General features: G+C 42.9%; 1 protein-coding gene across 32 annotated transcripts in view; it reads right to left on the reverse strand.

Annotated features, from left to right (window-relative positions):
- Positions 1-16,349, reverse strand: part of CTPS2 (CTP synthase 2) — a 229,244-nt gene that overhangs the window by 183,173 nt on the left and 29,722 nt on the right. For all 32 annotated transcript variants that reach the window (XR_013531371.1, XR_013531370.1, XM_078362207.1 and 29 more), the window contains 5 exons: positions 16,024-16,156; positions 11,390-11,478; positions 4,932-5,026; positions 2,628-2,690; positions 2,480-2,523 (listed from right to left, as the gene is read on the reverse strand). Coding sequence is in view for 30 of the 32 variants with exons in the window: in XM_078362207.1 (XP_078218333.1) it covers positions 2,480-2,523; positions 2,628-2,690; positions 4,932-5,026; positions 11,390-11,478; positions 16,024-16,156 (424 nt within the window). In the remaining 2 variants the exon portion in view is untranslated. The remainder of the gene's footprint in view (positions 1-2,479; positions 2,524-2,627; positions 2,691-4,931; positions 5,027-11,389; positions 11,479-16,023; positions 16,157-16,349) is intronic.

The following is a 16,349-nucleotide window of genomic DNA, read 5'->3' on the forward strand; positions in this document are numbered from 1 at the left end:
CAATAAACACATGAAAAGATGCTCAACATCCTCAGCCGTCAGGCACAAACTGCAAATCAAAGGCACAATAAGACACCACTTCACATCCACTAGTATGGCTATCATCAGAAAGACAGAAATAACAAATGTTCACAAGGATACGGAGAAATTAGGACCCTCATACACTGTTGGCAGGAGATGAAAATGTTGCAACCACTTTGGAAAACAGTCAGGCAGTTCCTCAAAGGGTTAAACACAGAATTACCATATGACCCAGCAATTCCACTCCTGGTGAAACGAAAACATACGTCCACACAAAAACTTACACATGAATGTTCACAGCAGCATTACTCACAATGCCAAAAGGTAGAAGCAATGCAAACGCCCATCAATGGATCAATAAAACGTTGCATGTCCATATAATGAAATATTTATTGGCAATAAAAAGAAACAAAGTACTGATACATGTTACAACATAGACAGACCTTGAAAACATTATCGTAAGTAAAAGCATAGCAGCCCCAAAAGGCTACATATTGGATGATTCCATTTATATGAAATGATTCAAATAGGCAAATCTATAAAGACAGAAATCAGACTAATGGTTTCCTGGGGCTGGTGGGGACAGGAGGCATAGGCATGTCAGCTAAGGCGTGTGGGGTTTCTTTTTGGAGTAATGAAAATGGCCCAAAATTGATTGTAATGAGAGTGGCCCAGATCTGTGAATATGCTAAAAAACATTGTATGATACAGTTTTCTGTTCGTTTGTTTGAGACAAAGTCTTAGGTACCCAGGGCTGGAGCGCAGTGGCACAATACTGGCTCACTTCCAGGTTCAAGCAATTCTCCTGTCTCAGCCTCCCAAGCAGCCAGGATTACAGGCATGCACCACACACCCGGGCAATTCTTTATACTTTTAGTAGAGACAAGGTTTCGCCTTGTTGGCCAGGCTAGTCTCAAACTCCTGATCTCAAGTGATCCACTCGCCTTGGCCTCCCAAATTGTTGGGATTACAAGCATGAGCCACCGAATCTGGCTGGATTATACAGTTTAAATGGCTAAATTCTGTGGTCTATGAATTCTCTCTCAAAAGAGCTATTTAAAAATCCAATTGTGATTCTGAGGTGCGAGCTCCATTAGAAGTAGGTGCCCAGCATCAGGGACACGACTGGGTGTGCACAGGCGGTTGGCGAACAGGCTGACTGAAGGCCAACCATCACCTTGCAGAGTGCGCTCTGCTCTGTTAGCGCTGAGCACAGTAGCACGGGGCAGAAGGTGAAGGCAGGGAAAGTGAAGAGGTCAGGAAAGGCTTCCCCAGATGAACAGGAAGTTGTCGGTAGCTGAGTCGTTGTTGTTAATTAAATTATTCACTGGTTTTATTGAGATTCCGGGAGGAGAGAGATTTTAGGCAGGGGGACATCTCAGGTATAGGGAACCTGAGACTGCATCTGAAAAATGAGTTCAGACTGTCCAAACATCAAACTCAAGGCGTGCAGCCTGGGCAACACAGTGAGACCTCATCTCTACAAAAAATTTTTAAAAAATGAAGTGGGAAGATGGTTCGAGCCCAGGAGGTCTAGGCTGCAGTGAGCCATGATCGTGCCACTGCACTCCAGACTGGGTGACAGAGACCTTGCCTCAAAAAAACACAAAAAAGCAAAAAACTTAAAGCCTGGGAGGAATCAGGACGCCTTGGGATGAATCAGCAGAGCAGCAGGTGACAGAGCGCAATAGCTTTGGGACCCAGCCCAGAATCCTCAACTGAATATTTTAAGGGAAAGAAACTGATGGAAGATGAGGACTGGCAGCAGAATCACTGTCACTTTTGTTTTAGAAAGACAGATGACCACCAGTGTGGAAAATAGGCAGACTGGCGATGAGTCTGGAGACAGGACAGCTCATTTATTTATAGTAGATGTTATAAATTGTTGTCACAGCTGATTTAATCCTTTCCTAAACATTAAGCTTGAAAGCTGCAACAGAGAAATCAGTCCAGGACTGTGACTGTCTTTAAGGCACAGCTGAGAAGATGAACTATCAAGAACAAAGGAATTTAATGTAAGAATAATAATAATTTAAAATGTTCTGGTGTTGTAAAGAAAAAATAATCATAGCCCCCCACATATACTTTTTTTTTTTTTAAGAGGGTGTCTCACTCTGTTGCCCCAGCTGGAGTGCAGTGGCACAATCTCAGCTCACTGCAACTACCACCTCCAGGGTTCAAGCAATTCTCCTGCCTTAGCCTCCCAAGTAGCTGAGATTACAGGCACCCACCACCACGCCCAGCTAATTTTTGTATTTTTAGTAGAGATGGGGTTTCACCATGTTGGCCAGGCTAGTCTCGATCTCCTGATCTCAAATGATCTGCCCGTCTCGGCCTCCCAAAATGCTGGGATTACAGGCATGAGCCACCATGCCCAGCCAATAGTCCCTTGTGAATTTAGGCAAGAGCCAAGACCCAAATGACAATGACTGGACCCAGAAAAAAACAAGCCACTTACCAGAGGAACTGGGGCATCTGGCCTAAATTCGGTGGAATCAGCATCTGAAGATTAAGAAAAGAGTTCAGTAATTCACCAATAGTGCTGAAAAATACTTGAAGAGAGAATTTTTTTTAAATAAATGGTCATTAACAAATCTCAAACTTACCTTTCAAGTTAAGGCAGTTTCTTGCAAATTCAATCACTGCTAGTTGCATCCCAAGACAAACTCCTATTTTAAAAAGCACATATGCAAAGCAAATGAATACACTTTGTATTTGTTCATATTTTCAATTCATTTGTTGACTGCCTGTCTCCCCCATCTAGAATGCAGACTCCCAGAGAGCAAGACTCTGCCCGTTTTGCTCCCTGCTGTCCCCTCAGAACAATCCCCGACAGAGAGCAGGGCAGGGGCTTAGACTATCAAGAAGCCACCTAAGGCCCAGAATTGACAAAGAAGGAACACGAGGTCAGAAAAGGGCAGGGTCAACTGGGTGGCAGTGGCTCATGCCTGTAATCTCGGCACTTTGGGAGGCCAAGATGGGCAGATTACTTAGGTCAGGAGTTCCAGACCAGCCTGGCCAATGTGGTGAAACCACGTCTTTACTAAAAATACAAAAATTAGCCAGGTTTGGTGGCATATGCCTGTAATCCCAGCTACTTGGGAGGCTGAGGCAGGAGAATCACTTGATCCCAGGAGGCGGAGGTTGCAGTGAGCCGATATTGCACTATTGCACTCCAGCCTGGGCGACAAGAGTGAGACTCGGCTGGAGGGAGGGAGGGAGGGAGGGGTCCATGGGACAAATCTGCCACCTTCTAAATCTGCCACCTTCTAGATTTGTCCCTGAGTCGAGGCATCTCGGTGGGCTGCAGCGCCTGATTCCTTCACCCTAACTCAGAGGGAGTTTCCTGGGCTAAGATCTCCCACTCCTTCTCATGGTGACTTCACAACCATAAACACAGGATTGGCCAGAGGGTGAGCGCCTACAGGATGTCAGGCCACTAACCCACAGGACAACCCCATAACCCTCACTGTAAGGAAAAGTAGCAGTGTGGGGGTTGGAGACTCCACCGTGGCCCTGAGCATGGTGGGCAGTAGGGAAGGAGACACATGAGGGGACTAAACAGAGTGCTTGGTGATGAAGGAAGGCAGACGTGTGTGGCCCAAGCCTGTTGCCACAAACCCACATCCGCCTTCACTGCAGTCCACCAATTCTCTCCACTAAACAAATGCCAAAGAGCATCCCAGATGCTCCTCTGATAGATACATAAGAGGTACACAGAGGAAACAAAGAAGGGAGCAATCAATGTATCAGGGACGCCAGAACAAAAGTCAATAAGCAGGAAACAGCTGAGTCCTGGGGGGTGGTGGTGAAGGGGATTTCAGAAAGTTCCACATGGCTGGGACGTAAAGAGAGGCTATGCTAGAGGGAAAGCTAAAGACGTGCAGACCATTCCATACCATTAAAATCATCTGAGGAACATTAGTCACATTTAGACAAAAACTTCAAAAGAAAACAATGGCCCAGATGAGCTTAGACCAGTAAAACAAAACAAGGTATCAGGGTAACTGATCCAGGCTTCTATTTTGAAAATGGATCCTAAGAAGAGACAGTCTAAGAAGCTAATCAAAGAGCAGGTAATGGGGGAAATAAATGGTCTGCTGGCAGTAAAAGCCTATCCACTCGGCTCATAAACCCACCCAGCGGTCCACTGCACTGTGGGAAACAGACTCTCCGCAGTCCCCCTCCTGCCTGAATCCCCAGCTACAGGGCTGCCTCTCCCACCTCAAGGTCCCATTTCCTCTGGTTTCCCTGGCACAGAAGCCACACTTCACAATTTGAATAAAAGCCTTAAAAAGGCTCAACTCGGGTGGGCACGGTAGCTCAAGCCTGTAATCCCAGCACTTTGGGCATTCGAATCAGGTGGATTGCTTGAGCCCAGGAGTTCGAGACCAGCCTGGGTAATATAGCAACACCCCCATCTCTGTGAGAAAACACACACACACACACACAAATTAGCCAGGCACAGTGGTATGTGCCTGTAGTCCCAGCTACTCTGGAGACTGAGGAGGGAATTGGAGAAGGTAAGCACAGTTACATATGCAGCCCTCTCCCAGCCTCTGCTACCCAGCCAGAATAGCAGCAAGTTTTACTAGGATGAAAAACATTTACTGTAAAGGGTTCGATAGTAAAGATTCTAGACTCTGCAGGCCATAGGGTCTGAAACTCTGACACTGAACCACAAAAGCAGCCATAGACAATATGTAAACCAACTGGTATGGATGTGTTCCAATAAAGCTTTATTTATAAAAACAGGCTATGGGCCAAATTTGGAATATAGTTTACTAAATCTACAGCAGACTCTTTGGCACCTGAACTTTCAAATCTGAGTTCACATCTTTACGGTAACCCCTCCTAGGTGTCAAAAATCTAATAAACTCAGAATTAGGGTCAATAAACATGAGTCTTACCCAGAAAAGGAATCTTCTTTGTCCTTGCCCAAGAAATTGCCTGCAGTTTTCCCATTGTTCCTCTGACTCCGAAGCCTCCAGGCACAAGAATACCACTGAAATCAACACAAAATGAGAGTAAACTTGACTATTCATTATTTTTATTTTTTAAAATAGTGTTTTCAGCCATTCATGCAATGCTTGGTGTAATCACTAGTGACTATGCTCAAGCTCTATTTTCAGAATCAATTATGTGACTTCACACCCTGAACTTTTTTTCTGAAATCTTCCCAATGTTATGAAGAAGTTGTAACAATTTCACACAACTGACCTTAACATATATTTTATGATAAGTCTTTGTGGCATCAGAGCATACTAACTGGGAAACAATTCAACTAAGAATGCCACTGGGAAAAGACACAATGAAAATAGGTTAAGGTTCTTTCAACGCACTCTTACAAAAATGTTAAGATCTCCTAGGTCATCAGAAAGAGTTAAATTGGAAAAACCAGCCTAAGATTTCAAATACTAATTAAATAGTGGCAAATGAAAATTCCTTGGTTAGAAGACTTTAGAGACCTAGGCAAACGCAACAGAAACAGTTCAACAGAAAACCCAGGAAGATCATTCTAACCTCATGATGCAATGCTGCCCCCAAGAGTTCTGTCAATTAAAAATAAAACCTAAAATCTAAGACATGAGGAAAAGAAAATATAATCAAGAAAGGGCTGCTCTGTCTATAGAGTAGCCATTCTTTATTTCTTTACTTTCCTAATAAACTTGCTTTCACTTTACTCTATGGACCCACTCTGAACTCCTTCTTGAGTGAGATCCAAGAACCCTCTCTTACGGTCTGGATTGAGATCCCTTTCTGGTAACATCTTTCTAGCGACCACAGAATGGGGAGTTAAGAGTCTCTCCTACGACAGAGAGGGTTAAAGTCTCCTTTCAATAAAGCAAAGATGCTTGACTGACCTTGAGTTTAAGGCACAACTTAGGAAGTTTAGAGTCCTTCCTAAGATTAAGGGGGTTAGAGGCCTCTCTCAGTAAAGTCCTTCTCTGCTAAGAATGGGTTTGGCACTATGGGATGTTAACTGCTATTCTCTTTGGGTTAATCTGCCTTGCATTCTTTGCTGATAGTTATGGGTGACAGAAGTAGGCATGTACAGGACCAAAAGAGGTAACTTGAGAGCCGATGAGACTGCTGGAAAAGATCCCTTCACGCCCGACAAGTGGCCGCCTGAACTTCTCAGTGTCGCTGCCTTGGGTACATCTTTCTCTGGCCTCCCTGAGCTCTTTGACTTCCCCACCATGCCTCAGGCGATGCTTTTCTCCCTCTCTCTCCTTTCCCCTTCTTATCTTTTCTATTACTCAGGGTGACCGTCTTGCCAAGAGACAAGTTGAAACTCCTTATTGGAGGTTGGATTCATAATGATAGCGCCCAACCAGGGGCAAGTTTGAGCCTCGCCAGTGTGATATTGGGTGCTAGGCAGAGTGGCTAATGTCTATGTTTTATCACACATATTTTGCTCTGGCCAGAACAGAAAAAGATAATTTTCCTTTGTATTGCGGCTGTGGTATAGCCCGCTGAGTACCTAGGGCTGCTCAAGGAAAGGAAACTCAGAAGCCAAGCATACTGACAAAACAGTAAGAATTTCTTACCAGTCAGACTTCTGGCCCCTGTCTCTCTCTCTCTCTCTCTCTCTCTCTCTCTCTCTCTCTCTCTCTCTCTCTCTCTCTCTCTGCAAATCAATTGAATGAACGATAAAAAAAAAATCACTGTTTATCTCCTCTGTAAAGTTTTAATTAATGGAAAAAGGATTTGTGAAGCTACTCTTAAGCTATAGTGAATCTGATATGCTGTATGTGTCTTTCTGTATTGTGCTGTCATAATGAGGGGTACCTTAGGATAGAATGTGGGCCTAGGACCCCTGTAGGCTGTTCAAGCCACCCCAGCAAACTGGGCAATTACAAACTCTGCTGCAGGTCCTTGAAGAAAAACTGCATAAGGGTTCCCTCTCATCGTGCTTTATGTCCTTGGGAGCTTGACCTTAAAACCACGTGGCAGTACTTTCTCTTGGTCTTTGCCATCACAATGGCGGCCCGGACTCAGGGTTCAATTCCTAGCTTAGGGGATGAGCCTATCTGATTGATATTTGGGTGCTTACAACTACTGGATCTTCTTCTATCTGTCTATGCATTTATATGTGCTGTGTGTGATGTTAAAAAAAAAAAAGAGCTTTAATTGGTTTAAAAACAGAAAGTGCTTAAATTAAATATTTTGTCAGAAAAGTAAAAATTGTAATGCCTTTTAGTTCACATAACTTTAGTAATTTGGCGGTAATAAAAAGAGCTTTAAAGATTATTGGGAAAATAAAGACATTTGGACTAAATTATGCAGTCAGATATTAGGTTTCTTCAATACTCTAAAATCATAAACTGCCTCTTTGACTTTTGAAAATTGTTCAATTTGCCTACTTTGGAACATCAGATTCTAGATAAAGCCTGGGGACATGTTGAAAGCCACACTCTCTACCTATGCTGGAAAAAGACCTCATCTAGTGTTCTAGGCTCCATACCTAATACACAATTAAAATCGTTTACTAACCAGGTTTTCACCAAAAGTAAAAGTTGCTAAGAGTTAACAGTGTAACCTGTAATTGAGACTACTGAAGAAACAGTTTACATGCAATTTGTATAAGGAAAGTGAAATGTGTTTTTAGTAAAAGATTAAAAGAAGGCATGGAAACGTGAATTTTTTTGCATAAATTAAAAGGTTAAAGGATTGTTTTTCGGTTTTTGGTTTTGTTTTCAGACAAAGTTTCACTATTGTTGTCCAGGCTGGAGTGCAATGGCGGGATCTCGGCTCACTGCAACCTCCTCCTCCCAGGTTCAAGTGATTCTCCTGCCTCAGCCTCCAAAGTAGCTGGGATTACAAGCATGCACCACCACACCTGGCTAATTTTGTATTTTTAGTAGAGATGGAGTTTCACCATGTTAGTCAAGCTGGTCTCGAAGTCCTGAACTCTGGTGATCCACGTGCCTCAGCCTCCCAAAGTGCTGGGATTACAGGTGTGAGCCACCATGCCAGGCTAAAGGATTGTTTTAAGGTAAATAGGATAAAGCTGAAAGTTTGAGCATGTTGTAGGTTTGTGAAGGATTAATCTTATAAAAGAAAGTATGCATGTATACATTGGCTGAGGTTAAAGACGTATTCAGGTTTTCTGTAAATTGAACATTGAAACGAAAGCACAGCAGGTTTCTCTTAGAACACTGATCTTCTCTTTAACAAAAATTTGCAAAGGGTCCAGGCATGGTTGTTCATACCTATAATCCCAGCACTTTGGGAGGCTGAGGTGGGCGGATCACTTGAGGTGAAGAGTTTGAGATCAGCCTGGCCAACGTGATGAACCACGTGTCTACTAAAAATACAAAAAGTAGCCAGGTATGGCAGCACACGCCTGTAATCTCAGCTACTCAGGAGGCTGAGGAATGAGAATCACTTGAACCCAGGAGGTAGAGGTTGCAGTGAGCCAAGATCATGACACTGGACTCCAGCCTGGGCAACAGAGCAAGAGACTCTGTCTCAAAAAATAAATAAATAAATAAATAAATAAACAAACTTGTAAAGGATTATAGAAGGCTTGTAAAAGTCTTACCTTTTGGTCAAACTGATCAAAATTAGACAGATTTATCTATAAGATTTTATTAAAAATTGGGTTTGACATCAATTTAATGCACTAATGCAACAGGGAAGTTTGGCTTATTTGGTATAAAAATCATACAAAAAGCACTATGAAATATGAAATGGTGTTTGGCTTTCTTTGGGTTGTATATGTATAAATGTGTTATTGGTATGTGTTCCAAAATTATGAGAAACTTCTGTAATTCTAATATGACTTAGTGTATGTTATTAATAGTTATCATTGTTATATAAAATTGTTGTAAGCCACAGGTATAACAAATTCCTAGTCAATTGTGGCTTTAATAGTGGCTGCCCTAAAACATTTTGTCATCCACAGACAATTGTATTGTTTTGGTTCTCTTTAGAAGGTAGTTAATAATCAACTATAGAACTCTACCAGGTGTTCTTAAATGCAGGTTTCTGATAACTTTAGAAATTGTGACAGAAGATTGGAGGAAAATCTTTCAGGATTCTCATGGAGAGCTGAAATGTATATGACTATCAAGCAGAACAGGAGTTAGCTATGTGGAATGAACTAATAGAAAATTAATCTTTTTGACTTTGCTTCAGATGTTGCTGATCCTTTTTGTTTTATTTTTCAGAGTCAAAAAAATGGTTCTTTTGAGCTATACACAGCTTGTAACAATTGAGTACAGTATACTCCTATGAACAAAATTTGGAAAATATTTGTTTCTGTCTACCTCATTTGTCCAGAATTTGGAAACTATTTGTGAGTACTCTTGACTTATGGCAATATAGTTATTTGCATAAGTGCAATAAGAATCTATTTTCTTTTGCAACAGGACACAATTGGAGAAAGAAACTGGTTATATTACCAAGGCTTTTACTGGAATGGTGTGCTTTCCTTTAAAGAATCAAACAAATTGTAAAGCCAATACGAGCAAGCCTCTTGGGAAAACTGGCCTCATATCTTGTCTACACAGTCCCTGTACAGGGTTTCTGACCTGTGGTAACTAAAGAATGTCACTTTCTGACAGGTCTAGGAGCCTCAAGTTATCTTGGCACCTCAAAAGGAGAGGAATTTACCCAGTTCATAGGTATTTGAGGGTACAAATGTATGGCAGGGCTCGGCTTTAAAAATGGTCTTATCTGAGATTCCTTACAGAATAAAGGGTTCAGGGGCTGCAGTGGCTCCGGCCAGATGTCCTGGCGCTTGAGGAGGCGAGGCCATGAGTTCAAGGCCAACCTGAGCAACGTTACAAGCTCTCATTGATTAACCAGAATAAAGTTCCATCAAAGCCAATTTTAAAAGCCTATGTGAAAAATAATTATCCTTGCTGCACTTTATACAAATAATCAGGCCAAGTAAAATAAAGCAAATTGTTCTTATTACGATTTGTCTTTAGTAAAAATAGGAAACTGGAGAGAGAAAAAATTATGTTTCAAGAACTATGGTATACTTATTATTATAGACTCTAATCTCATTGGTTGTTTTTGAAGTTTTTTTCTGCAATTTAGACTGACCTTGCTTATTCCTGTGAAACAATCAGTGAGTGATCTCTGACTGCAGCTCAGAAAAAAAACAAGAGGGATGGGTAATGTAAAAATTTGGATCAATATTCTAATTCTGGATATGTATTGGAATCAGCTAGCAACTGCATATCAGCTTGGTTCCAACAGTTGCCCAGTTCATGGAAAGCCTTCTAATTTCGTTTACTTGGGATAATTTTCTGCTTTACTGTTGTGGAATATATTGCTGTTGTACTCTTTGTATAGGAATGCAGAATAAGTTTATTCAATGTTTTCTTAAATTAAACATTTATCAACTTTCCAGATATCACCTTTTGTCAGAACTCAGCGTTGTGAATGGCCCTCACCACCTGACACTTTCTGACTCTATCCCATACAAGAAATTCTAATAATTAGGCAGGAATGTCATTGCCCCTATTCAACACGAATAAGTTACAGAAGATGGATCTTCGTCCCTCTGCAATCCTTAGTATTAAAGGTTCTCTTATAAAAGGGAGAGGGGAAATGTTGAACCAGAGCAACTCCATCTTAGATAGGTGCTGAGTAGAATAAGACTGAGACCTACCGGGCTGCATTCCCAGATGGTTAGGCATTCTATGTCACAGGATGAAATAGGACGTCAGCAAAAGATACAGGTCATAAAGACTTTGCTGATAAAACAGGTTGCAGTAAAGAAGACAGCTAAAACCCACCAAAACCAGGATAGCAATGAGAGTGACCGCTGGTCATCCTCACTGTTATACTCCCACCAGCGCCATGACAGTTTACAAATGCCATGGCAACATTAGGAAGTTAACCTATATGGTCTAAAAATGGGGCTGCATGTATAATCCATCCCTTGTTTAGCATATAACCAAGAAATAACCATAAAAGTGGGCAACCAGCAGCCCTCAGGGCCACTCTGCCTATGGAGTAGCCATTCTTTCATTCCTTTACTTTCCTAATAAACTTAACTTTACTTTTTAAAAAGAGAGAGAGAGAGAAAGGCTGTCATTCTTGTACTTTAACTTTGTATATGTGACATTCATCTCTGCATCTTTCAGGAGAATCAACACACTTTCCCTCCAGTACAGTATCCCCATCCTCCCCAAATAAAACCATTTCTACGCACATGCCACCAGCATTAACATGGCACATTTAAAATCAATGCAGTATGAACGTGCCACAACCACCTGCGAAGACCCCAAGTACTCCAAACTACCTTTCAAAATGTATGAAAATTAGCAATTAGGGTAAACGGAATCATTACAAAGAAAGTACAATGGCACCGTCCTAACTGGTGTGCATGGGCCATGGTACTCACTCAGCTTTGCATAGCTTCTGCCAAGCTTCATGGTATCTCACAGGGTCCTCGGCTTCAGTGACCGCCTCCAGATCAATAGAGTCTATGTACTGAAAAACATCCAACAGATTAAAGGAATTTTTAAGAAAAATAAACACTCAAAAATACTAGAGCCATCTAATACTATGACATATTATTCAATAATTACTTATTGTGCAAACATTGTACTGGGCACTGGGGATAGAAAAACACAGTCTCTGTTTTGTGACTCTTATAATCTTGCAGAAAGATTACAAAACCAGATAAACAGGCATCCACACTATACTGTGATAGTGGGTATGACAGACAAAGAAGAGAACAATGCAGAAGTAACTAGGGGTCGACTGTGTGAGGTGGCACATGCCTGTAGCCCCAGCTACTCATGAAACTGAGGCGGGAGGATCCTTTGAGCCTGGGAGGTCCAGGCTGCAATGATCCCCGATCATGACACTGTAGTCCAGCCTGGGTGACAGAGTAAGACCCTGTCTCAAAAAAAAAAAAAAAAAGAGCAACTAGGAGGTCACTAGAACTGGACACTGGAGGAAAGACAGGAAGGATGGACATCAAGGAAGAGCTCTGGGGAGGTAACGTTCAAGAAGCCAGCCCAGAGGAGAGCAGAAGCAAGATGAGCAGGTGTGTGATGAGAAGCAGCAGGGAGGGCATGCAGGAGACAGAGGAGGGGAAAAGGGTATGAAATCTCCAGCAGGCCAGGCGCAGTGGCTCACACCTGTAATCCCAGCAGTTTGGGAGGCCCAGGCGGGGGAGATCACCTGAGGTTAGGAGTTTGAGACCAGCCTGACCAACATGGCGAAAGCTCATCTCTATTAAAACTACAAAATTAGATAGGCGTGGTAGCGCATACCTGTAATCTCAGCCACTCAGGAGGCTGAGGCAGGAGAATCGCATGAACCCAGGAGGCGGAGGTTGCAGTGGGCCAAGACCTCGCCACTGCACTCAAGCCTGGGCAACAGAGTGAGACTCTGTCTCAAAAAATGAAAAATAAATTTATTTATTTTTATTTAATAAAAATAAAAAGGGCCCTCCAGCAAAGGAACCGCTTATATAAAACCTCAGAGGAAAAAGAGAGAAAGTGGTGACTGTGAGATCCTCAAAAAAAGCCCCACCCAGCAAGAGGACAGACCTGATGAGTTGAAGGAAGGCAAAGGACAAGGCTGAGAAGCCATGACACGGAGCTTAAACTTGAAGCCACTTGCAATGGGTTGAATGTCTGTGTTCCCGCAAAATTCCTATGTTGAAATCCCAACTCCCAAAGAAATGGTATTATGAGGTGGGGTCTTTGGGAGATGATTTAGGTTAAGAGGGCAGAGCACATAAGAATAAGATTAGTGTCCCTATAAAAGAGGCCCCAAAGACCTCCCTCACTCCTTCTACCACATGGGAATATAAGCAGAGGTTGGTCTTCTGCACCCAGAAGAGGGCCCTCACAAGAGCCTGGCAACACGCTGGCACCCTGATCTTGGACTTCCAGCGTCCAGAACTGTGAGAGAGAAATGGCAGTTGTTGCTAATCCACCTGAACAGACTGAGACACCACTGAAAGATCTTAAGTAAAGGGATGGCAGGAACAGAGAGAGATTTTACAAAGATTACTCTGGTAGAGTGTGACAAACGCAGGAAAGACTGGCAGCTGGAAACCAGCCAGGAAGCCACTGTAGCAAACCAGGAGAGTTAGACAGACGCAGCCCTAGACAGACGCAGCCCAAACTTGGAAGATGACAAGGCCACGATTCTAGCAGTACTTAGGAGAAGCTGATGTCAATGAATCATCACATGTACAAATTCCAATATATATAACAATCGCTCTCTGTCTATATCAGTTTAGTATTTCTTCTGTAAAAATGACTATCCTGGCCAAGGGTGGTGGCTCACATCTGTAAACCCAGCACTTTGGGAGGCCAAGGCAGGTGGATTACTTAAGGCCAGGAGTTCAAGACCAGCCTGGCCAACATGGCAAAACCCTGTCTCTACTAAAAATACAAAAATTAGGTGTGGTGGCGGGCACCTGTAATCCCAGCTACTAAGGAGGCTAAGACACAAGAATTGCTTAAACCCAGGAGGTGGAGGTTGCAGTGAGCCAAGACTGCACCACTGCATTCCACCCTGGGAGACAGAGCAAGACCCTGTCTCCAAAAAAAAAAAACACTATCCAGCCCAGGCACGGCAGCTCACACCTGTAATCCCAGTACTTTGGGAGGCCGAGGCGGGTGGATCATGAGGTCAAGAGATCGAGACCATCCTGGTCAACACGGTGAAACCCCGTCTCTACTTAAAAAATACAAAAATTAGCTGGGTGTGGTGGCACACGCCTATAGTCCTAGCTACTTGGGAGGCTGGGGCAGGAGAATTGCTTGAACCCAGGAGGCAGAGGTTGTAGTGAGCTGAGATTGCACCACTGCACTCCAACCTGGTGCCTGGCGACAGGGTAAGACTGTCTCAAAAAAAAAAAAAAAAAACTATCCAAATAAACCTTAAGATACAAATTTTTAAAGGCTTTATAAAATGTATATGTCATGGCAATTTTTCCATTGTCATTTTTTTTATATAACGGGGCGGGCGACTTGGAGGAGTGGAAGGAAGGGGAAGTGAAGTATTCCTTAGCCAAAAATAAAAAGAAATTAGGGGCCAGGCGTGGTGGCTCATACCTGCAATCTTAGCACTTTAGGAGGCTAAGGCGGAAGGAATTGCTTAAGGAGTTCGAGACCAGCCTGGGCAACAGAGCCAGACCCTGTCTCTATAAAAATTTTAAAAAATAATAAAATACAATAAAAATTTTAAAAAGTAATTAGGAAAGAAGGAGGCTAAAAAGAGGAGTGAGAAAAGGCAGCTAGGTCCTAAGCCGGTGTCAAAGTGGAAGTCACGAAGTTTCCTTAACATGTAAATGGACCTTTTTACTCATTATACAAAGCTTTTGCCATTTGAGTCAAGATGATGAGGCTTGCTTAAACCATGATATACCCATATTGAATATTGTTAAATATAAAGGTGAAATAGATACATAAATATACGTATCCAACTGGTAACAAGTGGGATTTCGGGGAACAGAAATCTGCTTTTTGCTTTGTTTATTTTGTTTTGTTTTGGTTTTCGGAGACAGGATCTCAATCTGTCATCCAGGCGGGAGTACAGTGGTGCAATTACAGCTCACTGCAGTATCAAACTCCTGGCTCAAGCGATCTTCCTGCCTCAGCCTCCCAATGAGCTGAGACTGCAGGTGCATGCCACCATACCTGGCTAACTTTTTAAATTTTTTGTAGAGATGAGGTCTCCCATTGTTGCCCAGGGTAGTCTTCAACTCCTGGGCTCAAACAATCCACCTGCCTCAGCCTCCCAAAGGGCTGGGATTACAGGCATGAGCTTCTTCCCCTGGCTTATGCTTTCTTTGTTTAAATGTTTTACTCCAAACATGTACCATTTCCATTCTTATATGGAAGAATATACTCAAGCTACATAAGATAACTACACGTCTGTTATCCCACAATACTGAGTTTTCAAAACAAATAATCACTCCTAGATATCATTCTTCCAAATTAAAAGGGGAATATGGTATTTTAAAAATCTAGATTCTGTTCCAATGCTAACGGGAAAAAAAGTTCTATTATTGTCTTGTTAGGCAATTACAATGTATCTAAAGGAGCATGACAAGTATGCTCATTCATTTGGATATGCAAAGCCTAATTTCAGAAATGTGCCTTAAACCTACATGTAGAAAACAGTTTCCAGTGCAGTGGCTCATGCCAGTAATCCCAGCATTTTGGGAGGCCAAGTATAGCAGATCACCTGAAGTCAGGAGTTCGAGACCAGCCTGGCCAACATGGTGAAACCCCATCTCTATTAAAAATACAAAAATTAGCTGGGCATGGTGATGGGAGCCTGTAATCCCAGATACTCAGGAGGCTGAGGCACAAGAGTTGTTTGAACGGTGAAGACAGAGGTTGCAGTGGGCCAAGATGGTGCCACTGCACTCTAGCCTGGGTGAGAGAGGAAGACTCCCTCTCAAAAAAGAAAAGAGTTTACACTGCAAGCCTGGCTCCTGCCCTTGGAAAGACCTGCTACAAGATCGGGCCTTGGCTAGCTTCTGGAAACTCCGATTTGGGGAGGGTTCCCATCATTCCAAAAACTGATAGAAGAGGCTCAGTGTGCTGAAAGTGTCTGTACAAACAACATGGTTTCTGCTAAGCATGCTCTCCTTCTGGGAGGCTCGCATTTTGGGACATGCTAAGCAGAGGGTGCCTATGTACAGCCCCCAATAAAAACCCTGGGCTCCAAGTCTTCATTGAGCTTCCTTAGTAGATGGCAGTTTGCATGCATTATCGCAACTCACTGGACTCCACCAGGGGAGGGCTCTTAGAAGCCTGCGCCTGGTTACCCCCAGACTTCACCCTGCACGATTCTCCCCTGGCTGATTTTGCTTTGCATTCTCTGGCTGTAATAAATCTTAGCTATGAGTATAACTATATGCTGAGTCCTGTGAGTTCTTCTGGTGAATCATAGGTCCTGGAGGTGATCTCAGGGACTCTTTAACAAAACTTGCCTCTCTGGAACATGTGCTATTGGCATGAATTACTGAGAGAGCCAAAAGACCAGGCCAGGACTTACCATCAGATTCAGCTTGTGGTTGATGGCCAGGGCTGAGTGTTCCAGGGCTTTGAACACAGAGGCGTAGCAGTCTCTGAGCTTGGTATATTTGCCAACCAGGGCTATGGAGCATGTTTTCTGTAGCCTTTCATACCTGGGAAGGAAAACATACTCAAAGGTTATATGCACGTAACAGAACATCACAAACAGAACAATGGCAGCTGCTGCTCTTATTCCAAGGCACTTCTGAAAGCTTTAGGAGCAGCTATCGTCCCAGCTACTCAGGAGGCTGAGGCAAGAGAATCACTTAAGCCCAAGAGTTTGAGATCAGGCTGGGCAACATAGTG

The sequence above is a fragment of the Callithrix jacchus genome, chromosome X (assembly GCF_049354715.1).
Source record: "Callithrix jacchus isolate 240 chromosome X, calJac240_pri, whole genome shotgun sequence".
Lineage (NCBI taxonomy): Eukaryota > Metazoa > Chordata > Mammalia > Primates > Cebidae > Callithrix > Callithrix jacchus.